Source organism: Mustela nivalis, assembly GCF_964662115.1.
Source record: "Mustela nivalis genome assembly, chromosome: 14".
In the NCBI taxonomy this organism is placed as follows: domain Eukaryota; kingdom Metazoa; phylum Chordata; class Mammalia; order Carnivora; family Mustelidae; genus Mustela; species Mustela nivalis.
The window spans coordinates 75,710,478-75,738,465 of NC_139033.1; the positions used below are offsets into that span (position 1 = coordinate 75,710,478).

Below are 27,988 nucleotides of genomic sequence, written 5' to 3' on the forward strand. Positions count from 1 at the left end.
GCCCCTGAAGCAGTGAGTAATGGTGCTTAGAATAGGTAAACTTAACCCTCCTCAGCCAGTCACACTTGGAATAGAGACTTGTCAGTGTCGATGCAAGTTCTACACATTCATGAAGAAGCTTCTGTCTCCTGCATTCTGGCCTCCAGATGGAGATGAAACCTTGAAATTATTTCTCAGTAGAATTGAAAGAGAAAAGTTTTAATCAAGAGCTAAGTCTTCAGTAAACAACTTTTGTTTGTATTCCTCTAACTACCAGTGTGTACAAGTTCACTGGCTGCCATTGTTCCTCCCAGCTAAGTGGCCGCCATATTTCCAATGGTTGTCAACTGGAAGTGTCATCTTTGAGGATAATTTAAAAGTATTGTCTAGGGGCGCCTGGGTGGCTCAGTGGGTTAAGCCTCTGCCTTCGGCTCAGGTCATGATCTCAGGGTCCTGGGATTGAGTCCCGCATCGGGCTCTCTGCTCAGCAGGGAGCCTGCTTCCTCCTCTCTCTCTCTCTCTCTCTCTCTGCCTGCCTCTCTGCCTACTTGTGATCTCTCTCTGTCAAATAAATAAATAAAATCTTTTTTAAAAATAAATAAATAAATAAAAGTATTGTCTAGTAAAGTGGAGTAGTCTCTAGTTTTCAAACTTAAATAAGGAGGCTTTGATATCCAGCAAACAGTCACCTTTTGTGAGGTCTACCTTCCGTATGCCCGGGCCAAACTCTCCATGGTGGACCCACTACATGTTACTATTCCTGCACAGTCTTCCAAAGAAAAAAAGAGTTGTTTATTCTTCTTTATTCAAAGAAGAATAAACAATTGCAACTAACAGCTTTCCCATAAACTGCCTTTGAAACCATAATTTCTCTTCACCAGATTAATTTCAACAGAGACTGGCCAATTAGCCAAAAGGTCAGATCACAAACATTTCTCACCCTATGCTCTTAATAAACCTGCTCATTAGTAGTGAGAACATTTAAAGACAGGTTGCAAATTAAAAGATAAAACCAAAAATAGATTGCAGTAGGTGGCATCCACCCATATTGTTATAGATGCCACGATGGAAACATGTCCCTTGAGTAACAGAACTTAAACCAACACAGAATAATTGGAAGACAGACAATGCTGCTGTCAGGCATGCTTTTTGAATCTATAAGAATAATTTACCAGTGTTCTTCATTTGAAGTAGAACATTCTAGAATCTTTTCAAGCTGGTAGAAACTCTTAAAGTCTTAAAGTCCAGCTCCCCTGTTTTGCCATTGAGACAGTTGGATCTTAAAGCACAAATTGCTTCAAGTGACTTTCATCCCTATAAGTTCAAGTGAGGTGTAGATACAAAAGTATTTGCAAACTGTACCGATTATCATTCATGAATATTTTCAGAGATGGCACGCAGTGTTAACTTCGGAGAAACCGAATGTGTTTCCAGTCTCCCGAGAGGCCTTCTGTCCAATCACCGTCACGTCTTTCTTCTAGGTTTAGCCCTTTGGAAGGATAGAGCTGTAGCTGAGGACCCAGGGGCGCAGGCTCCCCCGGTGCTGGTTTCTGGGGCCTGCAGCATCACAGGCCCTTTCAAAGCAAAGACACTGCTCTCAGGCCCAATTCACCCAAAATGGAACAAATATTTCTGTGAACGTACCAAGTGTCTGGCTCAGACAGGGTTGGAAATACAGCGCTGACCTTAGGAACTACATAGTGCTGGTGTATGTATAAGCAGCCAGCACTAAGTTGTGGTTTTGCCATAAGACCAGGTCTGGGAACTACTGTAGGCTATTTCTCTCCCTCGCCTGTACTCCACAGTAGGTGGAAAAATGAGACCCAGTGCAGAACTGCTGCTATTTTCCTGACTCTGGTGATCAGATTCCTTGATCACACACCGACACAGTTTTGAACAAGTTCGCAGCAGACAGTTTGGGACCTTTCTGGCCATTGCAAGTTACTTTTGTGCCTTGCCTTCTCACTCAAGAGGATGCTTCTGGAAATTTTCTCTCGCAGTGCCCCATGCTGCCATTGAAAATTTGAGATTGCCTACACTGCGTGATACCTAGGGAATCAACTTATTTGTATTTTATTCATTTATTAGATTTATTCTCTTTTTCCTTAAATAAAAGCAGATCCCACTTGTATACTGAGAAAGGCTTAATTAAAGAATACAGAGACTAATGAAAGCTTTTATTTCTCCGGCAGTGGCCCCTGAAGCATGTGAATATAGTTTTTTCCCTTTGCTTTATTTCTCCTTGACAGAAGGCAGCCAGGTCCTTTGGGTCACCAAACCCCTCCATTCTGAAAGCCACCATTCTTCTTTTTTTCTCCTTGATTGCCTTCTCTTCTGGTCCCCTCTTTACAGCATGAACAAGTACTCAAGATGAGTTTATGAGGGTTCTCTTTGGAGACAGGCCTGATGAATGCTCGGTGACTCAGCCAGCAAGAGGCTCTTGTGGTGTGAACATCTGTCATGTGGCTCCCTTCTGAGGCTCCAAACACTTTTTCGTGCGCCTCTTCCCAGCTCTTCAAGCAATATTGCCATACAACCCCTCCCAGGGATCAAGGACCAAAGGTCTCTGCGGAGGGGAGCAAATTATTGCCACACGCTGCCTATCAACCCTTTCATTCTTTTCTGTATAAGGGTTTCTCTTTGGAGGCCTGATCTTTACCCCTGTCCCTCAAATCTGATTTGTCTGCCTTTATCCTTCTGCTCTCCACATCAGGAAAAATAGCAGCCTTTGCCTTCCCATTCACAGTGGTACCACTGCACACTGAAAATGTTTACGTAACTGCCAGGAAGGCCTGATTCTAGAGGAGAGTGGAATATAGGCCACAAAGAGCAAAATCCAAACAATGGTTCATTTAGGTAGATGGGGTTTCGAGAAATGTTTGAAACATTTCAGTTCTAAGTACAAGTCATGCTAAGGATCACCCCGTTGTTGGTTTTATTCACAGGGCCACGATCAAATCTTTGAAACTGGGGTCCACAAATTCCTCCCACATACAAACATTATTTTTATGTCAGTAACTAAGATGAGACTTTCTTCCTCTCCAAGCGGCAATAGAGAAGAGAAGCCAACAAGAGTGGATTCCAGAGTTAGACTGTTAGTGCTCAGATACCAGATCTGCTAGCAACTGCTCAATACTTATTAGCTGCAATTCTTATCATTATCATCATGTGAATTCCAAAAGACACATTTTCAGTGACAACATAGGCCGTTCGGACTTTAATGCTGGTATAGTGTATACCCATACAGTTTTTATAAAAATTAATAATTCTTCACCGGTTCATGCTTCCTTCCAGAGAGATATATCAAAGGGAACCACTTACTTTTTCACCAGTGTCCTGCATCCTCCTCAAAGTGCAAAGATTATCATCATTTTTTTTAAAGATTTTTATTTATTTATTTGATAGACAGAGAGAGATCACAAGTAGGCAGAAGGCAGGCAGAGAGAGAGAGGGGGAAGCAGGCTCCCCACTGAGCAGAGAGCCCGATGTGGGACTCGATCCCAGAACCCTGAGATCATGACCTGAGCTGAAGGCAGAGGCTTAAACCACTGAGCCACCCAGGCGCCCCAAGATTATCATCATTTTGAAACAAAGGACAGGGTGCCTGGGTGGCTCAGTAGGTTAAGCCTCTGCCTTCAACTCAGGTCATGATCTCAGGGTCCTGGGATTAAGCCCCACATCAGGCTCTCTGCTCAGCAGGGAGTCTGCTTCCCCCCCCTTTCTCTGCCTGCCTCTCTGCCTACTTGTACTCTCTCTGTCAGATAAATAAATAAAATCTTTAAAAAAAATTATAAAAAGAAAAAAATGAAGGACAGACATTGGTTGGAAAGACAATAAACTATATCATAAGCTTGGAGAAACGTATTTTCCCTCTGCTTTTGAAGTCTTGTAGAAATTGAGCAGCTCTGATAGCAGCAAAGCACACCAGTCTTGGTGTTCTGAAGGCTTCCCTGAAGCACACATAGAGTCACAGATCACATGAAAGGGAAAACCGCTAATTCCAAAGGCCAGACACGTTTTTTTACAACAGGGTTTGTCCAAACCAATTTCTGAGATAAGAATACACAAGGATAGTTTAGAGAGGAGCTTTGGAAGGCTAAGAAATAACAAATGGGGCTGAGAAATGATCTTGTGGAAAAGAGAATAATAATGACAGACGAGCAGTGGGGGGAATAAAAGGAAAGATATGCACTCTTGGGCTCCTTCTTCAACCTGTCTGTGTTGGGTAGGGAGGTGCTAGTTAGGCAGGCCCCGTCTTCTGCTTGGCTAGAGGTTGACCAGGTGCCTACAAGTGGTCAGTTACAATCTGCATCAAAGAGATTGTAGACAGTGTGGAGCTGAACCAAAAGGAATTCCTGCAGACCACTTCTGAGATCCATCTCACACAGCAGAGTCCCAGGAAATGCACATGTCTCCCAAGCGTTGCGAGTCAGTTGAGGAAGAGGACCTCAGGGTCAATAGTTCATCTGTGCATAAAGAGTTTAGAGTAAAAAGAACAATAGTTCTTTTTAAAATCATATAACAGTATCATGGTTGTGTTCTTTAAAAAATATGGAGATACCCAGTGAGATATTTATATGCAGGCAAGAAAATGTAGACACTTCACTGGTGAGTAATCGCGCCTATGGTTTTGAGTGAAGGTGACACCTACCCTGACCCACACCCAAAGCCTCACGCTCACACAGGGAAAAGCAAACAGGATATTAAAGTTTTTCACCAATAATTTATTAACAAGTTTCCAAAACAAATTTCCTGGCAACACAATCAGATGACCTTATTCTACTTCGTATGACACATAGAAAGCTTTTTCCTAAGTTTTCTTAACAGAACATTTATATCACTTCCAAAAACTTTTTAGTTTTGAGTTTGGTGCCAACATTTTCATAGATAAAAATATGTTGGTGTTCTTCTTTTTAACAAAACCCACAATTGTAATTTAGGCCATCGTACGTCATATGTGGTATGGAAGCCATCATAGTTATTTTTTGAATGACTTTATTTTTTAATCTTTATTTGGGATTTTATCACTACACTAATGTATCTAAATGGTTAAAGGTATGTATGTGTTTGTGTGTCAGAAATCATTTATTTAAAGACTCCTAAGGGTGATTACAGATTTTTATTTTTAAGTGCTTTATTTTAGTTAATTTTAACACATGTAGCTTTTGTTTAAGGAAAAAGAAAACTTCTAAAAATATTATGACAAACTTTGTTCTCAAAGCCACTATTTTCATTTATTTCCTTGTTTAAAGGTCTTAAAATTCCTGGTAGGGGAAAGGAAGAATATACTCAGAATACTTGACTCATTTTGTTTCCAGTTTACTTTTTTATTTTTTATTTTTTTTCCAGTTTACTTTTTTAAAAAATGTGCTTCTTCATCTATTTTTGCTGTGACTTGAGACATAGTTAAGAATGGTGTGTGGAAAGTCAGGAAGTTTATCCTAACAAAGATGAACTAGGGAAAACCACAGTAAAAACGGTGAGGGTATATAAAAATTTACAACAGAAAAGAAGGAATTACAATAATGACTAATCAAGGTAGAATGAACTCACATTGGAACTAAAGTACTAAACAATATGAATGTGAAAAATGGGAAGGGGGAAACTAGAATTTTAAAATACCAAGTGCCTTATATTTCTTAGGCAGAAAATGGGTATTGATTAAATGTGTCTTTATTAAGACATAGCCACAAGTATCTAGTATATTATTCTTTAGAGGTTTTTTTAAAAATATTTTATAACTATTTTAATCGAATAAATGAATAAGACAAAAGGCACGTTATTAACCAAAACAGAGACAATGTCTGAAGGGTTATGACTTAATCCACAGACAGAGGCTTCCTGGGCTTTTTGAGAATCTGCATGCAGCCTGTCTATTAGTGTTTGGTTTGTACCAATTTTCTCTTAATTAAATCTGACATGACCTTTTGGTGTCCAATCAGGATTGCATATGTTCTAGTAATGTACCTGGAAACCAACATTCCATGTAACTGATCATCTAGGGAGAGCCACAAATATTTGCACAGTCGATGTTGGCACACTCTCTCATTTCGTTCTGAAAGGACAATTTTAGGGAAGGGTATGAGTCAAGTGTAAACATCAACATGTGGATTATGTGTTTGAGGGGAAATGTTACTAATGGGAATGGCAGGAAGTGTGTGCCTGGTTTTCAGTTATAAGAAGAACGCACACCTGTGAGCCAATTTAGAACAGACGGGGTAATAGGCAAGTAGCTGCTCCCATGAGTGGGCCAGGCAAAGGGGAAAGACTCACAGTGGGAAAGCCTACTCCAGAGTAAGAAAGGGTTTATCTTTGTGTGCGAACCACTGAAATTATTAGCTGAAAACACTATTTAATGTCCTTATTTAAGTCATCACTTTTGACACTACTTCTTAAAAGGTCTATTTTATTATAGCTCCAACGCCTATTTTCTCTTTTATTGTCACTAAATGAAAATTCCAGTAGACTGGTGAACATTCCGAACCCTGTAATTCTGGACAGGGAGGGTGCTTCACGTAAGATCTATCCTTAGAAACCCTATTTTAACATGCTACTAGTTATATTTCTGAATTTAAGTTAAATATTCTCATGTTTTCCCCATCATAGAACAATGCTCAGCATTTGCTCCTAATTCCTTAGCTGATTTATATTGTTTCTTTTAAATGGTAATTTCTGGGAGGTGAGGGGACAGATATTCTTAGCAATTCAGGAAAATGAGCAAATCACATCTCGTGCACCCAGCCATCTCAACTTCGGTTTCCACTTTCTGCAGCTGATACCAAAAATTATTCATAAAAACTCCATGCTTTAACATAAGTAGCCTCAGGGAAGAGCAAATGCACCTATCAAATAAGTGTTGTTAAGGTTTATTAATGCAGAAGCCGAGTGTTTTCTGTGTCACCATTATCGCTTTTGTGACACACGAGGCAGATTCAGTCTGTGAAACGTGGTGGCATATTTTACCTTTTACATTTCACTACTGCACAAATGAAAAGCTACTAAATGTAAAATTATAGACGTGTTATGGAACAATCATATTGAGAAATCACATAAAGTTCTGTAATAAAAACTTACTCAGAAACCACTGAAGGGACATCTAACGCTCTGAATGTTGAATGACTGACTTCATGATACTTATTCTAGATTATTGCCAGCAGTAACAATAACAATAATGGATCAAAAATTTAGGACCCTTTTATTTATGAGCAAGAGCTTTAAAATAAATGCATAAATCCTAGGCTCATCTTTTTCCGTATCTGAATTCCACCTTCAATGGTCTTCAGTGCTAATGGAGTGAACTGGATGCTGAAGGACTTGACCAAGCCCAAACCAGGCCAGTGCCCAGGGCAAGGACTCCTGCAGCTACTTTGCCCCCGCCCCTTCCGTCTGTACTTTCACCGTTCAGTGTGTACCGCACACCGAGTACAGCCCCTCTTCCCACATCTGGGGCCAGTCCGTCTCAGTTGGAGGACTGACGTTCACTAACAAGCCTCACCCTCAACCAGTCTGCGGAGGTCATTCTGAAATCTAGAAAGTGCAGCTGGATTGCCCTGGGTTGTCATCCCAGTTTCAAGGGCATTTATTCTCCCAAACCTGTTTCTCATCTTAAAATGGAAATTTACACACTTGAGGTGGTGAACAGATGAGACAGTCGACAGAAATCACACCTAGCCCGAGGGGCTCATCCCTGTGCCTCATTTAATTGTTCACCCTCTTTGTCATCCCCCTTCCCAGGTCCCCCTTCCAGCCCAGGGCCTCGCTGGGCTCCTGTGCACTAGGTTACAGCAAGAGTCCGGCTCAGTTTCATCCAAAACCCCCTCCAAGGGTAGCCTCAGTTTCCCCCGTCTGATTCAAATGTGAGCCTCGTCTCTGCACTGGGTGACCTTGAGTATACCAGCTGGTCAAGGCTACCCGGAGGGCTGTCACCCTGCCCACCACTGCTCTGACCTTCGCACCCCCATCTTCCATGTGCTGCTCCACCTGGAGCCACGCTGCCACTACCTCGGGATCCCAGCCATTGCCACGCTGCCTGGGCATTTCCACTGCTGGTCTCTGCCAGCCACCTGCATGCCCAGGGAACCATCCTTGGAATATTTGAACATTTTTTAATATGTCTAGAGTAAAATATTCAAAAATTTCCCCTCTATTAATCGATATAGAGTCTCATCACTTTATTTACCCTTTTTTAATCTTCATATTCAGCAAATTCCTGTTTCTTGGAGTTTTGGGTCAATAAATAAAACAGGTCCCTCCACTACAGACACGCGTCCATCCGAATCCCACAGGAGAGCTCTACGACTCCCTCTGCACTCAGCCTTTGGGTAGCTGGACTCCGCTTTCCAGCCCACTGCGCCCACTTATGAAAAGGAGATAGATAATATTAAATATTTGCCAAGATAAAATGAGGATTTATATAATTAGAATAAATATTTTATGATATGTGATAAATATATTTTCACTAATTGATGGATTACAGCATATCTAACCTGAAAGGAAACACGTAAAACTTTGAGCCCTGGGTTTCATCTAGAAAAATTTGGTGGACCAGCAAAACGTTCCACTTTCATTTGAAAGAATAGGCAGGGATACCTGGGTGGGTCAGTCGGTAAAGCGTCTGACTCTCGATTTCAGCTGCAGTCATGGTCTCAGGGTTGTAAGATCGAGCCCCATGTCGGGCTTGGTGCTCAGCGTGGAGCCTGCTTAAGATTCTCTCTCTCCCTCTCCCCCTCTACCCCCCCAAAAAAGAGTAAAACTTTCTAGCCTCCACTGCTTTAAGTGTTCTGATTCAGAGCATCCTAACATGAACCAAAATACCCCAGTCTCTAATATGATCAAGTACAGGATTGAATGGCATTATTTAAGAAATAAAATTTTTCCATTATTTAAAATAGATGTACCCCATTTCTAACATCAGGTTTTTCATAACAGAGCTTTGTTTCAGATAAGGAAAGCACAAAGCCATGTGTTTTCAGTCAATTGCTTTGCTTCAGACTTGTAGGTTGTATACTTGAGCAGGGCCCCATTATAGTATTTGAGATGGGTGAAGGTTTGGTTAAGTGTGAGAAAGACTGCTGTGCATGGTGGCTCCTTCTCAGGGAGATCAGTTTGGTAACATCCACGTAGAATTAAATATCTAGAAATGAATCCTTTTAAAAATTAATCCTGTGCCCCATGGGGAATCTCCATGTGTCTCCAGAGTCATACACAGCTCAGTTTGAAGTTCAAGCATCTTAGGACACTTACTTTACTGCCCTTTAAGTGAGAGTGTGATATATTCCTCCTATAAGGTGAAAGCCTCTTGAAAGTAGGGACGTGTTTCTGTCACTCACCTTGGCATCCCTTCCACACCTTGACGAGCGTCTGACACAGAGCAAGCCGAATGCTCACCTTAGATGCGGAATTCACACTCAGATCCCCACCAGGGCCCAGCAAGGGGGTATGGACGAGGGAAGCAAGCTAGGTGTAGAACCACTGGGCACAGAGAAACTGTGACCTGAATGGGTAGATCCACACTCATGGACCACCAAGGAATAGGTTCATTAAAAACACACCATCATCACCGCTGATGGTAAATAAAGAAACAGAGAGCCATGGCTCCGGTCTTGGAGCACCTGCCTGACGAGGTCATCTTCACTGGGCCAAGCTGAGATAGCAGGACTTGCAGGCTGGGAAGGACATCTGCTTAGGAAGAGGCCCAGCTGGAGGAGGGCTTCTACTCTGGAAGTGCTCCGGAGTCGGGGAAGCTCAGGACGCAGGAGAGGTTGGGTGGTGGAGAAAGAGGGCTGGGGCTGGCCATGCTTGTCAAGCAGTTGGATTTCATTGGCCCCATGGGAGGTTTCAAGGCAGGAGTCAACCTGATTTAAAAAAAAAGAAAGAAGGAAGGAAGGAAGGAAGAAAGGAAGGAAGGAAGGAAAGAGAGAGAGAGAGAAAGAGAAAGAAAAGAAAAACACACATGTTTAAGGAGGTAGTCTCAGGTAGTTGACATGGGTTTTCTTCTGTTATCTTCTTGCCAGGTTAAGATGACTGGGCGCACGCGTGCGCATACACATACACACACACTCCTGTCAATTAGAACCCTTCTGAGTTGCTTTTGACATTGGCATGGAGGCAGCGTCACATGGTGGGGTAAATCTCAAAGGTCAGCTCTACAATCCACTAGCCGTGTACCTTCTGACGATGTGCCAGACTTCCTCAGCCTCCCGTCCTCTCAGTAAAATGTGGGAGAACCGTAGTGCTCATTATATAGGATTGAAATCTTTTAGCTGAATAAGATAAGATATATAACATACTTCATATGGGACCTGGGCAATATAGACAGTCCCTCAAAGAAGTCAGACGTTTTTCTATTTACAATGGATAGCGATTGAAAGACAGTGTACTACCTTTCTTCCCTTCAAAAAACTAATATGCCACTGGGAGCTTAAGGACCTTGACCTCTCAGTGGCTCTAGTTAACACAGAAATGTATAGAAATGAGAATGTGAAAAGAAGAGATACAAGTCTTCTATCAAGATTTGAAATGATGATTTTAAATATCTCTCACTTCCCATGAACTAGAGAACTCATCTGAACACAATAGAGCCCATCCTTGAATGGCTTTCACTTATGCTTTTCATTGCCTTTTTTTTTTTTTTTTTTTTTTTTCCCATTGCGCTCTGGTCCTCCCTGACCTTTCCTGTTGTTGCTGTTCCTTCCAGAGTTCGTGGTGGTCAGAATGGCCCCTGCATACATTTTCTTCTCAGCAGAGGTCCGTGTAAGCCAACTATTGTGAGAGAAATGGAATGTATTATTGGTCTGATACTGAAATTTCAAGACCTTACATTTTAAATACTTTAGTCTCCTAAGGGGATGACTGCTGAGAATAACCTTCTTGCCTATTGCAGGAACATCTGTAAGGCACAGCCAAAGCAGCCTCTAGCTTCCACCCAGCCACAAACTGCAGAAATCAGACAGCAGGGCTGTGGGGCACCGCGGCTTTGGGTCATTATGGCTGTGGGTCACTGTGGCTGTGGGTCACTGCCGTTGGTCCCTGGAACAAGGGAGGTTTTTCAGAGTCCATTGTCTGCTATTATAGATTCCTTGTCTCAGGAGTTGTTTGTCCAGCCTGGAGCCATCCCCAGTGACCTGTTACTGTCCTCACACCAGCTTTTGGGAGACTGACATCAGAGGCAGAGAAACACTGAACTCCCCAAATCTCAGCCCTATGAGGGCGTGGGTGCCAGGGGTAATGGCCTTGCATCCCAGGCATGTGTCTATAGGCTTCGAGTGGCCAGGGTCTCTCAGATCCCACCAGGAACTGCCAAAATCAAAGGGAGTGGCCATTGGGATCCACAAAGGCTACCCTGCCCTGGCCTCTGGCACGCTTGTTTGATTTTGTAAGACCTAGGTCTCTGAGTCCTAATGTATTCGTGTCTCAGGAAATAATTTGAAATATGTTATTCAGTATTATTTGACTAATTTCAAAGAGAAAAGAAAAACAGTATTGACCAATGTTGGCCCTAAAAACCTTAAATTGGGGTGCCTTCCTTTTTCTTTTTCAAACAAAATTTGAATAAGCATTGTTGAAAATATCTTGCATCATTAGCCCAGAAGACAAGACTCTCTAGAGCCTGCCCCTGGGCAGTTTTTTCGGTGAACTGCTACTGTGACCAGGTCAGGGAGAAAGTCACACGGTGTGTCAGCAAGGGCTACTTTCAAATATGGAGGCACAGTACCCCGCGCAGGGGGCGGTGGGGGGCGGGTGGGAAGGGCAGAAGAGACGAGGAAGACCACAGCACATCCGCACCAGGGGACGTGGGGACTCAGGACCCTCGCCTTGGATGGTGGTTTTTTTTCTTTTTTTTCCCTCCTGGGATCAGCTTAGAATAATCTTTGCATTCAAATTCATTTTCAGATCTTAACCCAAGCTGTTTTAGTTCTTCTGGATAACTGTCCTAATTTTAGCATTGAAAAGAACAATGACCCAATTCATTCTAACCCAGAAAAGACCCAGTCTTTTCTTTTTTTGTCTAACTTTTCTGTTTTAATTGTTTTTTTAGTCTATTCCAATCTTCTTTTCTTTTTTTTTTTTACGTCGGCAGACAAGAAAATTATCAAGACTGCCATTTATATCATCAACCAAATGAGCCCCTGATGCTTATAAATGTCCTTTGTTTTCAAGATAACCCATATGTAGTTAGGTAAACATTAAAAACTACAGCAAAAACAGCCCTGTCATCTTAACTGCCTCAGCTCCTCGGCCAGCCAGTGTAGCCGTGCTCCTCGCCATTCGATGCATGAAGTTCCTTCTAAGTCAGAGAGAAATGGGATTCCTGGATTCAAATTGCTGGTATATAAAGTTAGACTAGTCAGTAGATTCAAAACAAACAAATCTTGGGTTTTCTGCGTTGCATCTGCATATGAGACCTCCTGAGAGGATGGAAGGTGGAGCCAGACGTCCCGGTGCTGTGGGTGTGGGGTTCTGATGTGCAGACACACCCAGACCTCACCTCTCCAGCCCAATTAAAGCAGTCTTTTGGGTTAGGATCTCAGAATTTTTATTTTATTTTATTTAAATTCAATTAAGTAACATTAGTGTATTATTAGTTTCAGAGGTACAGGCCTGTGATTCATCAATCTCATATCATACCCAGAGCTCATTACATCACGTGCCCTCCTTAATGTCCATCACCCAGTTACCCCATCCCGCCACCCACCTCCCCTCCGGCAACCCTCAGCTTGTTTCCTAGAGTTAAGAGTCTCTTACGGTTTGTCCCCCTCTCTGATTTAATCTTATTTTATCTTTCCCTCCCTTCTCCTATGATCCTCTGTTTTGTTTCTTAAATTCCACATACAAGTGAAATCAGATGGTGTTTGTCTTTCTCTGACTTACTTATTTCACTTAGCATATGCAAGCTTGTACAGCCACTCTGGAAAAGAGTTAAAAATATTGATACAGTCCAGCAATTGCACTACTAGGTATTTACCCAAAGGATACAAACATAGTGATTCAGGGGCTTCTGGGTGGCTCAGTCAGTTAAGTGGCTGCCTTTGACTCAGGTCATGATCTCAGGGTCCTGGGATCAACCCCCCTCTCTCTGCCTGTTGCTCTGCCTAACTTTTTAGAAAGCTACACAATAATTGTAATATGCAACCAGAGTTGAGAACCATGGCCCTCGGTAGAGAACAGTTACTGGAGACCAGGGTGGCATTCTGGTTACCTAGGGAAATAAGCTGAGCTGAGATACAAAGCCTCGAGTCCGGGAAACAGAGGAGTAACTCACTTAATGGTTGGAAGCAGTTCCGTCATAGTGCTCTGAGGCCTGCATGATGGTCACTGTCATTCTGAAGAGACCCTTGCAAAAGATGTCCTCCCTTCAATGAATTGGCAAGTAGTAAAACCAACGTGCTTTCCAGCTTCTACTGATAATCTCCAAAACATCCATTGAGGAGGGGATTTATACAAATATGATATATTAATATTATTTAATACTTAGACATATTTTAATAATAAATAATACAGTTTATAAGTAGGCATACAGACTAATTCATTTATTCATTGAGCTCCTGCCATGTCCCAGGTAGTCTATAAGGTGCCACAGAAAGCGTAGTAAACTGTGTTTCCCTCTAGGGAAAACTGAAATGAAGTAAACACAAGGGAGTCTAAAACTCAGAAAGTATAAGTGAGCTGCTGGTGGGAACTTGCCTGGAGCCTGGAATGTCTCTGGGGTGACTCCTGTCAGGCCCTGAAGGGAGAAGTATCTTCTCTTCCTCAGGCACACGCCTTCCATGATCCTGGAGTATCTAATTCATCTCCTATAGCCATTGTCATCAGAACTGTTTCTGGAACTTTCAGAGTAGGTGGCACAGGTCTGTGATCTAGTGAAGGAAGGGGAAAGTGTCTGGGCCACCCCTTTGTTTGGGGGTTATGCTGGGAAGACTATCTGTTTACACAAACATAGACTCGGGGCATTTTTTTTTCTTGTGAATAAATGACAGGCTGTTCAGTACACAGTGAATGTTCCTATCTACAAGCTAGAAAGGTAGTGATGGAGAAGATCCAATGTTTACCTGTCCCCTGTGTAACCTTCAATTGAAATCATTGAGATCTTCAGCCCATACATCAGGAGAATGGCATGAACACGCCAAGGGACATGGGCTGAAGTGGCAGACCCAGCTTCATGAGAGGTGGTGTGCAGGGTCCTGTAAAGGGACGAGCTGCAGAGAGATCAGGAGGTGGAGTCTGTTTTCTTGGGAAAGGTGAGAGTGGGGTCAGAGCAGCAAGGAGAAACAATAGAAGCTTCCATTGTGGACAGAAGGGAAGGAGGTTCTGATGGTAAAGCAGGAAAAGAAGAATTACACAAGAACCAGCTGATAATTGGTCAAGAGGAACGGAAGGTGACTGAAGGGGGCCCCTGGGTGTGCCACCGTTGCTCAGCGTCCAAACCTTAGCTGAGGAGGGACCTCTCATAAATACCTTTAAACACACCTTGTGTTTGTTCTAATGTTCCACTGTTTACAAAACGCCTGAGTATGCATTAACTCCGGGGATCCTCAGATAACCCTGAGAAACATTATTGAGATCAGTATGTAGATAAAGAAAGATGGTGACACTGAAGCTCACAGTGGCTGCCTTGTCCAAAATCACACAGAGGCAGAGGCACATCTCAAATCCAAATATCGGAGCTTCAAATCCAGTCATCTGCAATGCCAAGATCCTACGGTACGATTGGGTCCTGGTCCCGGCATGTGCCTGAACAGTCGTGTGATTCCATACATACCATGGGACTCTCGTACCTTTGAAGTTATATTCCTCTCATTTCCTTGCATTTCTGCTTGTCTTTTTTTTTTTTTTTTTAATTTTATTTACTTATTTGAGAGAGAATGAGTGAGGGAGCCCGTGAGAGAGGAGAAGGTCAGAGGGAGAAGCAGACTCCCCAAGGGGCTGGGAGCCTGATGCGGGACTCGATCCTGGAAGTCCGGGATCATGACCTGAGCCGAAGGCAGTCACCTAACCAACTGAGCCACCCAGGTGCCCCGTTTCTGCTTGTCTTATAAAGACTTCTACTGTGACTTACACTCTCAAATATGCACGAGCATAAAGTAGAGATTAGTATTTTTACAAATCTGGATTCAAAGAAATTTTGTATTCCAACTTTCTGTACCTAGTACCTATAGAAGTAGCATTTTGTGATGCCTCTCTGCCCTTTTTCTTCCCAGTCCATAAGAACGGCTTTTGAATGCTCAATCCCAAGAGCTGAGCCCAAGCTGCTGATCATGTTCAGGGACAGGAAGTACAGCTACTTAAAAGTCTAACTTCTCTCTCACTTTTGGAAGTTAGGTGGAAAAAAAAGGGGGGAGGTTAATCTGACAGATAGCACAGAAAAGGAAAAATATTAGAAACAAGAAAAGGCCATTTTTCCTATAGAGGCTCATTTCATTCTATCTACCATTTCCCTGGGATATCTGCCAGTTGTTAGCAGGAAGAGTAATGCTATCCATTTTTTAAAATTTCACTCTTGAGTATTATGGAGATAAATAGCTAAATGATGGAGAAATAACTTTCTTTCACAGCAGTAGTTTAAGAGGGGTAGAAAGAGCTCGAATGCAGATATGTTTGACGACATGAGAAAATTCAACCATGAATGAAAAATTCAGTATTTCTATAGGTGCTGTTTCAGAAAGAGTCCCTATTTGCATCCACACTAGAAAGGAGAACCACGTCCACCCGTAAAAGTGAGGGGACTGCCAGTTGGGTATGCATCAGTTTATTTGTAAGCCCCAGAAATTTTCCAGTTGCAAACTTGCAAAATTTAAAAAAAAAAAAAAAAAAGCCCATGTTCTGTTTTGCTGCAGGCCCAATGCAAGAGACCATCTATGACTTCTGGAGGATGGTGTGGCATGAAAACACCGCAAGCATCATCATGGTCACCAACCTCGTGGAAGTGGGAAGGGTGAGTCGGCTCTCCACCTACATGGCTGTGTGTTCCTTGCTTGGTTGGTAACACGAAGTAAGGCAAATAGGGTCTTTCGAAGTATCATGTGTGCTCCAGAAATCATGAACTACTGCACCATCTCCTCTCGCTTGCTGCACTCGCTTATAAATTATCAGTAAACATAGACCGAATTGCTTTCATTTGTTGCGATAGCAACAGACAGAAAAGGCACTCAAGATTTAAAAGCAGTTGTTATCTGGCTATATTGAGCACACAAAAACACCTCTGAGCACGAACACTTGTTGTTGGGTGTCAAAACTCAATGGGCGTTGCACTGCATGTGACTGCGTTCCCTAACTCGGGAAAATTGACTCCAGAAACTGTGTTGCAGCACTGGGTGTTGTCGTTACTGGGCATTCCCACATCTCCCCTGGCTTCCTTTTTCCTTTCCCGGTTCTCTGTTTCTTAACCTGTAAAACAGAGATCACCCTCTGCTCCTAAAGTCTTGTGTCACTTTATCTGGAGGGACTGGTCATGAGAGCTAGTTTTGTTTAACTAGGAAATCCTTACGTAGTTATGACCTTGGAAGTGTTAGGATTATTTCCAAAGTGGAATTCAAAAATGATAAAATACACAGGGTGCAGTGGCTTGATTTTATAGTAGGGTTCATGGCTCTGCTCCACTCAAGAAACCATTATTCTTAGAGAAGGTTGACCTTGTGAGATTGGCCCTCAGCAGCAAGGGCAGTCTGGAGATTAGCCTGGAAGTGAAATGGGGGCGGACACCATCCAGGGGTTGTTTCTTATGATTCTCAGTCAGCCTTAAAAAATGAGGAAATCCTGCCATTTACAACAACGTGGATGAATCTGAGGACGTCATGCTAAGTGAAGTGAGCCAGTCACAGATGATTCTACTTACATGAATTTTCCAAAATAGTCAGATTTGTAGAAGCAGAGAATACCATTGTGGTTGCCAAGGACTTGGAGGAGGGAGAAATGGGGAGTCGATGTTGAGTGGGGACAAAGTTTCAGTTACACTAGATGAATAAGTTCTGGAGCTCTGCTGGTGGAAAATAGTTAATAATATGGTGTTGTGCACTTAATTTGTTAGGAGGGTACATCTCATGTTAAGTGCTCTTACAAAAAAAATGAAACAACAAGGGGACACAGGAAACTTGGGGGAGGGGTTGGATATGTCTATTACGTTGATTATAGTGGTGCCATCAGGACATCCGCATGTGTCCACACTCACCAGGTATACACATGAAACCCTGTATGTTGTAATTGTTTATCAATTATACGTCAATAAAGTGGTTTCCAGAAAAGGATTTTCAGAAGTATCTAGAGGTGCAACTCAAGAAGAGAGACTTTAAGAAATGGGAGATACTTACAATTTTAGCAAAAATAACAAACTAAATAATCTGAAAACCCTCCTCCTACGAACATCTAGAAATTCTAGATAAAATATAAATATGTGTTTTAATATATTTGTATGTACTATATGTGTAAATCACATGTAACTAAATATGTTAAAAATGTTTAGCTTAGCTGTCAAAAAAGGAGAATACTAGAAACCAAAAGAATGAGGACCAGACAGAGAGTGGACACGCCTGCTGCTCTCTAGAAGCTGGGCAGGTGGGGAGGGTCAGTCCTGGAGGCAGGGGGGTGGGGGGTCTTGGATCTTGGGTTTTACAGCCCGCTGAAAAAGGAGATAGGCCTGTGCAGGATTAGGAATTTGAAATGAGGCTGCCACAGAAAACCTAAGCCTGTAAAAGATAGACTCTCAGAGAAAGGACTGTCTGGGGAGGTGGAGGGAGGTAGAAAGGGGAAAGCCAGCCGGGCACCAGGCCTGGGAAGTGAAAAGGAGGCAGATCAGTCTTCACTGAGGATTTGGGTGAAAAAGCACTTCCACCAACCCTTGGGTCAAAGTAAAATGCCCTGATATAAATCAGAACATAGTTCGAACCATGAATAAAGAAGCATCAGAGAGTAAACTTATAGGATGCAAATCAAATAGTACCTAAAACGATATATATGTTTTTAAATGTTGTTAGAAGAGGAGAAAGACTGAGCATCTAACTCAAGAAGATATGTGAAGAACAGAATACAACTAAAGAAAACAGGAAATAATGAATAGAAGAGCATTAAAGTGGAAACCACTTTAATGACGTATAATTGATAAACAATTACAACATACAAGGTTTCATGTGTAATAAATGTCAAATAAATAGTAAAGAAACAATAATAAAAAATCAACAGAATCACAAAGGCTTTGTGAAGAGATTCATGAAATAGTCATCTGACAATCTGAAGTAAAAAATAGAGAGCCAAAAGCTTTCATTATTTAGAAGAGGGTACAGATTCTTTTATCATAATAGATAATATGAAAAACTTAACAGTAAGTTGGAAAATTGACACAAATTAGGTAAGTTTCTTAACAAATATGATTTTCCAAGACTTACTCAAACAGAAACAGAAATTCTGAATAGATGTTAATTAAAAAATGAATTATGGTTGAAAACTGGCCCATGGAAAAGCACCAGTCCCAGACATATGTACAGATGTATTCTACTAAATATTCAAGGAATGGAGCCTCCAGATCTTATAAAAAAAAAAAAAATTATTTGAGGAGAAGAGAAGCAAGACTGCTCCCCCACTTTATTTTGGGAAACTGGTATAACCTTGACATCAAAACCAGACAAGGACATAGGACAATAGAAAATTATGGGTCCCATAAACTGGGCAGAGAGAAATAGACCAGCAGGTCAAAAGAGCCCAGATGTTGACTATGGCCATGCATGGAGAAAGCATGAGCTTCGTAATCAGTTGAGTTGGGACTTTTGGTTATTCGGGCAGACAAAAAAGAAAAAATCATTAAAAATCCAAAAACGAATGCCAAGTAAAGACTGAAATACAGCTTTAAATTAAGCTTTTAAACTATAAATTAAGCTTTAAAACTTTTAGAAGAAAATATGAAGGAAAATACTTCTGACCTTTTAAAAAAAAGTGTTTCAAAGATACCAAATATTTAATATGCTAAGAAAAGAATGGGGACATTTGACCTTATTAAAATGGAAAACTTTCTGTATGATTAAAGATATAAAGTCCTAAGACAATGGGGTAGATACCAGGAGACCAATACATGAAGTATAAAAACTTACAAAGCAATATTTTATGTCCTGAAAGTACAAAAATCTGTTTCTCCTCTTTCAGTTCCCTCTGCTGGGAGCCAGAGCAGGGGAGCTGGCTTAGGGACTGGGTGGCAGGTGCTCACCGGATATCTGTCCGAGAAGGAGCCACCCAACCTCTCTGCCACCCACCTTTCACCTGTGCTGTGGGTATGTCGTGGCACCTGCTTCATAGGGTGCTTGTGAACATTAAGTGAATTTCTATGCATCAGGTGGTTAGAGAAGTTCCCAGCCCATTTCGAGAACTTCATAAATACAGGTATTAGTGTCACCCTTATCTTTCCACCAACAAACCTAAAACCTATAGTGATGTCTATAATTACCTTTTCCACCCCATTCTTTTGCTATGAAAGCAGTAATGACTCCTGAAAAAAAAAATGTTCAACGTCACCGAAATTTTTGGTCTCTGCCTTCTGGGCACTCAGTAGCTGCCCAGTGAAATGAAGATTTCTTCCAACTTAGCATCAGCAAATAGCCTATGCAAGGGTAACGTGAAAGAGCTAAACTGAAATTGTCTCTGTTTTTATGTACGTGGGTTTCTTTCCCTGAAATGCATGTGTGTTGGATTCTCAATCCTTCATTCATTTCACAATTACCTACTGACTGCCCATGTGTGATATGGAGAGAGATTTCTGGAGACTACTGGCACAGTGCCTTATTTCCCCTGTGACCATGCTCCTTAAAAGTTATTCACCACCTCGAATTGTACACATTTGAATTTGCATTTTGAATTGTCTGGCTTTGGGAAGATACAAAATAAAGGCCACGCAGTGGTGGTCTGTTCCTTCCACCAGGACCCACCCCATCCAGGGTGGTCAGTGTTGGTTCTTGTAATGGAAACTATTCCTTCGGACAAGTAACCATGGAAATCCCAGCTAAAAGTAGGCAGCTGAAGGGGGGAGGGTGACTAGGTTTCAGGTTTAGTCACAAATGAAAGCCCATAGGCTTAAAGAAACTCAGTAAGTTTAGGTCTGGTAAGCTTATTTAAAAAAAAGAAAGAAAGAAAAAGATCCTTCCGAATCCTTGCCAGGTTTGGGGATGTGGTCAGCTCTGAAGAATGCTCACCTCGTTAGCATCAGCAACATGGATGGGTCTGCCTTCAATTAGTAATGAATTTATGGCATCTGTCCTTGAAATGCCGGGCGTGATTTGGGGGTTTTGACAAGAGGTCACATTCCCTCCGGGAAAATGCACTACCCTTTTTCCACGCCACTTCCCATTGTTAATGCCACACACTTGTTTAGAGATTACCTCCCCGTTTTCCATGCTTAAAAACAGCAACAACAAACCGCGGAAGAAATCAAGATGACATGGTTTTTAAGGGCAACCACTACCTCCTTAACATGTTTACTGCACATGGTGTGTCCTTCATGAATTAGACATGAGCTAGGTGGATGCCTGTTTGTTTACCCAGACTTGCTGCTGATTCATTAAGTCAGAGCTGGGAACCCGCTTTCCCCTGATTTCTGCCCTGAAGCGCTCTGCATTAGGCGGCTGTAATTGCTGGGGCCGGAGCCGCTGGGAAGCTTCTCTGTCGCAGCACCTGGTGCCTAAGACACAAGCGCTGCATTTCCCTCCAGCGGGGTCCCCAGTACATCTGCCAGGACCTGTCATTATCTAAGACTTCCTTGTCACCACCGTGCATCCTCTTTCAGCCCATGTGTTCCGGGAAGGGACCCTTGTCAGTTTCCCTGGCACCTGCCGACGGCTGCACACCTGGCATTTAAATTGCTCCGGAATGTGTTGTGATTGTTTTCCCTCTTTAATGAACCCACCTGAGGGACATCGAGCTTTTTATCCAGTCGCCTGTTTCCCAGGCATTCCCATTTACACCGTTTGTGTGGAGATTCAGAAACTCTGTTGTGTTGTTGTACTAATCCATCTGCCAAAAATCTTATAACCAAATCTGCAGGACTCCCAAAGGAGATTTTTGTGCTGGTAATTTAAGCTAATGATTTCTAAACATATTTAGTCAGTTTTATGAAGACCTCATTAGAATGTGACTGTTTATTAAAAATCCAAATGAGGTCTCATAGTCATATAGGAGAATTATTTTTGAGCTGCTCTGAAGAGTTCTGATAACAGGTGATAAAGTGGTTTGGAGAAAAGAGAAGCCAAAACCAGAGGCATTAACTTCACTCAATGGAGAGGATGCATGCAACTACCAGAATGGATGCTTTAAAGATTATTATCAACGCAAAGAGGTTGACTTGGGATTCCTTTCATATTTGTTACTAAAAGAGTAACAAAGAAAGAAGCTTAAGATGAACACTAGATGTCAGAATTAACTCTCGAATTCACAAGCAAGGAAGGTATATTAAGATTCCAAGTGCCCCTGTCACATACAACAAAGGACATCTGCTTCTCTCCAGAAGCCACCAGATCCAGGATCAATGGAAGAAGCAAGAGAGACACAAGATTGCCCCTTTATAAAATGTGGAAATAATGCTTGATAGGAGGAATAACCTAGGTAATGCCTAACAGTGCAAAATACCAGCAATATTTGTACAGAATCTCTTGAATTCTTCTAAGACATTAAACTCGTACCTGACAGGGAAGAGACAAATTCTTTTTATAGACATTACAAAAGTTTCTCTGTCTTGAACTTTCCTCATTGCCTTTTATAGATCCTTTTTAATGAACTGGATATTTAAGATTGATGTTTTGTGAACTGTGTAATTATAGCATTAGCCTTTGATTAATTTATACTAATTCAACAAGCATTTCTCACCATTTTGATACCAGCAGCCATTTCAGTGATCCTATTAATGAAGCTGATTCAAGCCATACCTCCCTCCATAATGTTAACACAAAATAGGGGGAAAAAGAGTGAAGTCGGCACTCTAAACTATGATGATTCCCACCGAGGCACCGCCACACTTCACAGCACCTGCCACCAGCATGTCACCCCAGAAGCGAGGCAGTTATTGGTACTGAGCTCTCAGCAATAGGAGAGGGACTCTCGATGGACCCTTCCGTGCCAGGCAGCTCTTCCAGGAAGAATAACTCCCCAGCTGTCCGACTGAACCTTTGAGGGTGTCTCTGCCCGAAGGTTTTCTCAGCTCCCCTCTTTAAAATGTTAGAAAACTAACCAAAGAGCCCAATTTGTTTTATGCACAAATTAACCCAAAAGTAAGCTTTCTACTCCCTTTCCAGCATGATGTCTCCAAAATGTAATGATATACTTACTGTATCCATGGCACAAAGAAATACAAAGATGTTTATGATGCACTTGTCCTCAAGGAACATGAAAATGGTAATAGAGAACCATTTAAGCACTGAGCTATAATACATATGAGTCACAAGGATGATAGCACCCATGCAGGGCTAATTCTGCCTGAGGAAGCATAGGAGACATCAAGGAGAACACAGTGAGGAGCTGGGTCTGTCTGGGAAAAACGGAGCCATAACCAATGTAGGAAAAACCCAGAGAAAGGGAGCAATGGCAAGATGAGAAAGAGTGAGGGGTCTGAGACAGCTGTGAGAGCTACTGGGGATGGGCAGCTAACTGAGGCTGGAAGGCTAGCTGTGGGCTCCTGAGGACATGGCAAAGGTAGATGCAGGGAGTGGTGGTCTGTTTGTTGTAGTGGAAGGCATCAAGCTGGTAAATCACATGTTCTAATTACTGTTGTTGCAAGGCAGTTCTAGCAGCCACTACAGAAAGGGTTAGAAAGGTGACAGAAGCCCTGGAGTCAGAGTAAGACTCTCAGGGAAAGATGACTTGGACTTGAGTTGTGGCAAAGGTGTTGGGAATTTATGGGAGACACACAATTTGGGTGTTCTCTAGGATGCTAATAAGGGAAAAGAACTGAAATATGAACAAGGTTTCTACCATTATGACTTGGATCGATATGAAGATTATTAATAAGAAGAGTAACCCTTCTCTCTACCCCTCTCCTCCAAAAAAAAAAAAAAAAAAGAAAAAAAGAAAAGAAAAAGGAAAGCCAGATTAAGAAGCAATCAACATGATTCATTCTGGGCATGCTGAGTTTGAGATGCTGAATGAACAATGTGGGTCTTTCCAGAAAGCTCTGGAGGGATACATGAGCTGAAGACATAGAGACTAACTATGAAATGTATGAATCTGAACTGAGCATCTACTATGTGCTAGGCTTTGGCCTAGACTGAGAATAGCAAGAAGAAAAGATATGACATGATCTAAGGGATAGAAAGACAGGCAGACAAAAAAGTTACAATACAAAGTGATAACCACTATGACAGAAACATGGCATTTGGGGGGGGGGGGGACAGAGAAAGAAGAGAAGAAGTGAAGACAGAGCACCAGAGATTATCTATTTAGGGGCAGACAGGAAAGAGGAGCTCAGAATGGAGACTGAAAATGGTATACAAGAGAAATAAGTCACCTCACTATGAGATCCCAGAATCCTGAGTAAGAGATGATAAAGTTTCAATAAGGAGAAGGTGAGCAGTATTGACAAAAACTGCAAAGAGGTCTGGTACCTCAGGGGCAAGGTAGGTAAACAGCAGAATGTATTGAGCACCTACTCTGTGCCAAGCATTCTACTAAATGATGAGCAAACCTTATGTCTTTTAGTTATCATGACCACCCTCTAAGATACATACAAAGATTTCTGTTTTCAAAGTTAGCAACGTACGGCTCAGTGAGGTTAAATAATTTGGCCAAGGGCACAGAGCTGGAATGTCTAAAATGTTTTGTTCCAAAGCCCGTGTTCTCTCCAGAGCTCCACAGGTCACCCCACCACCACCATCTTTGGTACATACCAGGTTTCAATAGTGTGACAACCACAAATGCAGTGACCATGAAACAGTGACTCTGTGAGTGGTGAGGCCACTAGAGTAGCTTGTTCTTGGAGATGCAAATCAAAGGAAAGAGAGCAGCACCTAGAGCTGAGCAAAGCTCAGGGTATGATCACAGTTGGGGGTAGGGCACGGGTGTGTGGGGCTGAGTGTGGGGGTGGTGGTAATGGTTGGGTAGACGTGAGCATAGTGGGGAGTCTGAAGAGAAGATGCAATTGGGAGCAAAGATTAAAGGTGCAAGAAAAGAAAGGGGCAAGGGGACAGGAAGGTCCCAGACAAGGTGGGAAGGCATTCTTTCAGGGAACAAGCTAGGGCTGTACCCTCCATCAGTGTGTCTAGGCACAAAAGGCTGCAGCTATGAAGATTTTTAAATTAAGCATGTCCACAGGAATGGGGAAGCAAGCAAGGTGACTCAAGTCTATGACAGAGGTTTCAGAATGCTGTGGTGGTTCCTACAAGGCCCCTCATCAAGCTGGGAGCTAAAGTTGGAGAGGTTTCTCTGCAGATGCTTCCCAGAGGATGTGGTGGATGGGGCCGAGTATGGAGGAGCAGCTGGGATTCAGTCAGCAAAGAAGTCGGAGGGAACCACAGGCCCCCTAAGGGAAACTGCAGAAATGTGTTCAAAATGAACACGGAGCGAACGAATGCTTTATCGAGGAGAGGATCTGTACACTGAAGGACTGGGTGACAGAGCGACACGGAGAAGGGGACACAGAGGAGGTGCTGCAGAAGGAGCGGATGTAATCTAAAGGCAGAAAAACAGCCACCGGATGTAACAAGGAAAAGGTCTTTGGTGACCTTCTGCCTGAGTAGTTTCCGAGGGATGACCCATCAGGGTCCTTTGATGGCATGTGACAGAAATCAGTTCAGGCTAATTGAAGCCAAAGGGAAATCTCCTGCAAGAAGGTTCGGAGCTCAGCATGTTGATGAGAAGAAGAAGGCGGCTTGCAAACGGGGAAAGGCAGTGTCCGGAGGGTCAGTGAGCGGAGGGATGTCGAGGTTCTGGTGCGGAGAGAACATGTGCTCACAACTTCCGGGCCATTTTCACTGTGCTCGGGGTTCCAGTAATGGGGGCAGGGCATCCAACTCCTCTAGGTTGGTACATAGGCTCATCCCTTGTTGTCCAGGACCCCGAAATGACAAGCCACCCCATGGGAAAAAAGGAGCTCCCCGAGAGGAAGTCAAGTATACATTAGGGAGGTCGAGTGACCACATAACATGTGTTCGCAAGAGACGGGGAGGGCTGAAGGCCGTCTGCAGGGTCAAGGCCAGAGTAGAAAATGGGACATACAGACTGAGTTTAAATTAAACTTGGCAGAAGCTTAGCTGAGAAGGGAAGAGGAGGAAACATGGCAGCTGACAGAGGGGCATTAACAGTCAAAGGATGTTTTTTTATAGGTGGAAGACCTTTGAAAATTTTATGTCGAAAAAAGAATCAGGAAAGAGAAACTGAACATTAGCAAGTGGACAGCCAAGGGAGACTTTCCCCCGAGGGGCAGGAGGAAGGGGCTGCAGAGTGCTGGTCTTCAGTTCAGCCTTAGGAGGGGTGACATTTTGTCCTCTGAGCCAGGAGAACAGAGACAGATGATGACGCATTTAAATAAATGGAACCAGACGTTAAACAATCACCTTGGAATCACACCCTCTCCTGATAACTTTCGTTTTCCCCGTGATGGTACAAGCAAGGCCGTGGGCTGAAAGACTTGAGGAGGTTGGGGAAATAGGTATTTTAGGGAGGCCCAAGAACGCAGGGGAAGGGGGTTGGCCTGAGGTCGGAACTGGCATGCTCCTGCCTCGGGAAGAAGGGAAGACTAGGGAAGGGAATAAGCATGATGCGGCTGGCGACAAGAAGGGCCAGGCCGCACGGGGATCCCGGGCCAGCCGGGAGCCAGAGTCCTCACAGAACTGACACAAGTGAACATTAAGGGCGTGGGGACGTTTCTCGCGGACTAAACCAACTGGGTCTCACTGCCCGGCCTTAGTTTACGCATCCTCGAAATGAAGGGACGTGGGCCCAATGAGCTCTAAAATTCCGTGTTTGTATGAAGAATATTTGTATGTTTATTGTTTATGTTCTGGCGCCGAGATCTGTTTGAAAAACAGATGCGTCTACAGCTGAGCTCTGTTTTAATGCCCGTGGCCTTGGGACCTGCCTGGCACTCACTGTGTCCGCTCTGAACACCCACAGCGGGAGGAAAGTACGGAGTCTGGATTTTTCAAAAGGGAATGATTCAGGGAAAAAGACTAGAGCGTCGCCTCCTCAGGAGAGAGCTGTCTGCTCCTATTTCTTCTGCACTATGATACACGAATTTTGTAGATCTAGAGAGGAATATTGCAGTGTGATTAAGTACCGAGGGGACAGATTCTGTTGGTGTTCTATCTATATTTCATTTATGCGGACCGTAGAAGATGCTCAGTCTATAATTCATAAATTTTCTTTTCAAAATGATCTAATCGGGCTACGGCCAATTATTATTTTTGAGAGAGGGTATTCTTTGCAAAAAGTCTCAGAATTGCCTATCACAATCTCCTGGTTTATCAAGGGACACAATCGAGCAATCTTATTTCTGATCAGTGGTACCACCTCTGTCCCCTGTGTGCAGCAGGAAAGGGGCTTGGTGTGGGGGCGGGGGGAGTGACCCCTCCAGAGAACTCTTGCAAGCATTTAATAAAGATATCTTCACACACCCCATCATGGCCTGTACAGCTGCAAGAGTCACTTTTACATCCGGAAGACTGTCTCCTGGTGCGTAGAAATAATTATTTTGCTCCCCCCAAGTCCGTTAGAGAAGCAGCGTGTTACTTAATGTCCATCAATCCAGTCTGGGTAGCAAATCTATGTAATTGAAAGGTAAACTGGTATAAAGGACCTGGGGAAACGGGCACGATTGTCAAACCAGCTCATTCCACTAGGAAACACTTCATTGACTACTAAATTGGGGGACGATGTTGAAAAACGTGAGATGAAAGGAAAACAAATACTATCAGAACGAAGCGAGGAGAAAACCACAGAACTTTGTTCTCCAGTCTTACTGAAGGCTTAGATTACGAAGCACTGCCTTTTAAGGCTTAAAGTCATGAGGTTTCTTATGTAAAATTTGATACCTGCAAAGCTGACCCTAATTTCTGGAAAATGTATTCTGGATAGTGTTCCTATAAATTTGTGTTTGTGTGAGAGAGTGTGTGTGTATGTGTGTATGTGTGTCCATACCGGCATTTTTTGAAAGAAGAGCTACTCCCTTCCCTCACATTTGCTGACATGGGTAACTAGACTAGACTCCTCTTTCACAATTTTAACAAGAAGGTTCTTCCAGATATACTCACCACACACACACACACACACACACACTCCCTTGCTCACACATCCTTCCCTCAGTTTCAGAAATGCTCTCTGCCTTGTTGGGAACAGCCAACTCTCTTTGTTCCAAGCCCAGACCCTTGTGTCTTTCTTCTGGATTCTGTATGCATTGTCACCGTGAATTAATGAACTTCCCATGGGGAGGACAGAATCAGTCTTCTATCTGCCTCACACACCTGTTTCCCTGCTGTTGTCTGCACAGAAACCTTAACCCCTCAGAGTCTTTGTTCGTCTCTCCTGCTTCCTCTGTTGCACGTGCAACTCCTTACCGTGCGGGTATCGGGTGAGCTCTTCACCTGCTAGAGGGGAGGGCCAGGAAGACAGAAGGGAGGATCCCTGCCTTGGAGACATTAACAATCCAGTATTAGAGGCATGACACACAGTGTATGCCAGAAGGGGCAAAACACCCTTGGGTACCATTTTGCTCTCCCCCCTGCAAGAAGACAGGCCCCTTTGAGCAAAGACCAGCTTATCTCCCTGTGAATCCCGAAGGGCTGGACACATAGAAGTGTTAAAAATTAGTAAGTGTTTTTTGAAGAAGAAGAAGAGGGAATATATAAGCTAGTGCAGAATAACTTATTTGATACAAGGGCAATCTCTGTTTGCTGCCCCCCTTTCCTTGCTGTCTTCCGTGTTGGGAGAATAGGCTGAAATCCAGAGTCACCCATTTTTGTACAAGGTCATTGTGGGTATGAATAGGGTTCACTGCAGTTCTGGTGGCTATGACAGAAATAAATCTACATTTAGCCTACCTAATTAACCCTTTTGTATT

General features: G+C 42.9%; 1 protein-coding gene across 8 annotated transcripts in view; it reads left to right on the forward strand.

Annotated features, from left to right (window-relative positions):
* PTPRM (protein tyrosine phosphatase receptor type M) overlaps positions 1-27,988 on the forward strand; it is a 749,942-nt gene that overhangs the window by 701,114 nt on the left and 20,840 nt on the right. For all 8 annotated transcript variants that reach the window (XM_082697317.1, XM_082697320.1, XM_082697313.1 and 5 more), the window contains one exon: positions 15,813-15,910. In XM_082697317.1, coding sequence (XP_082553443.1) covers positions 15,813-15,910 — 98 coding nt within the window. The remainder of the gene's footprint in view (positions 1-15,812; positions 15,911-27,988) is intronic.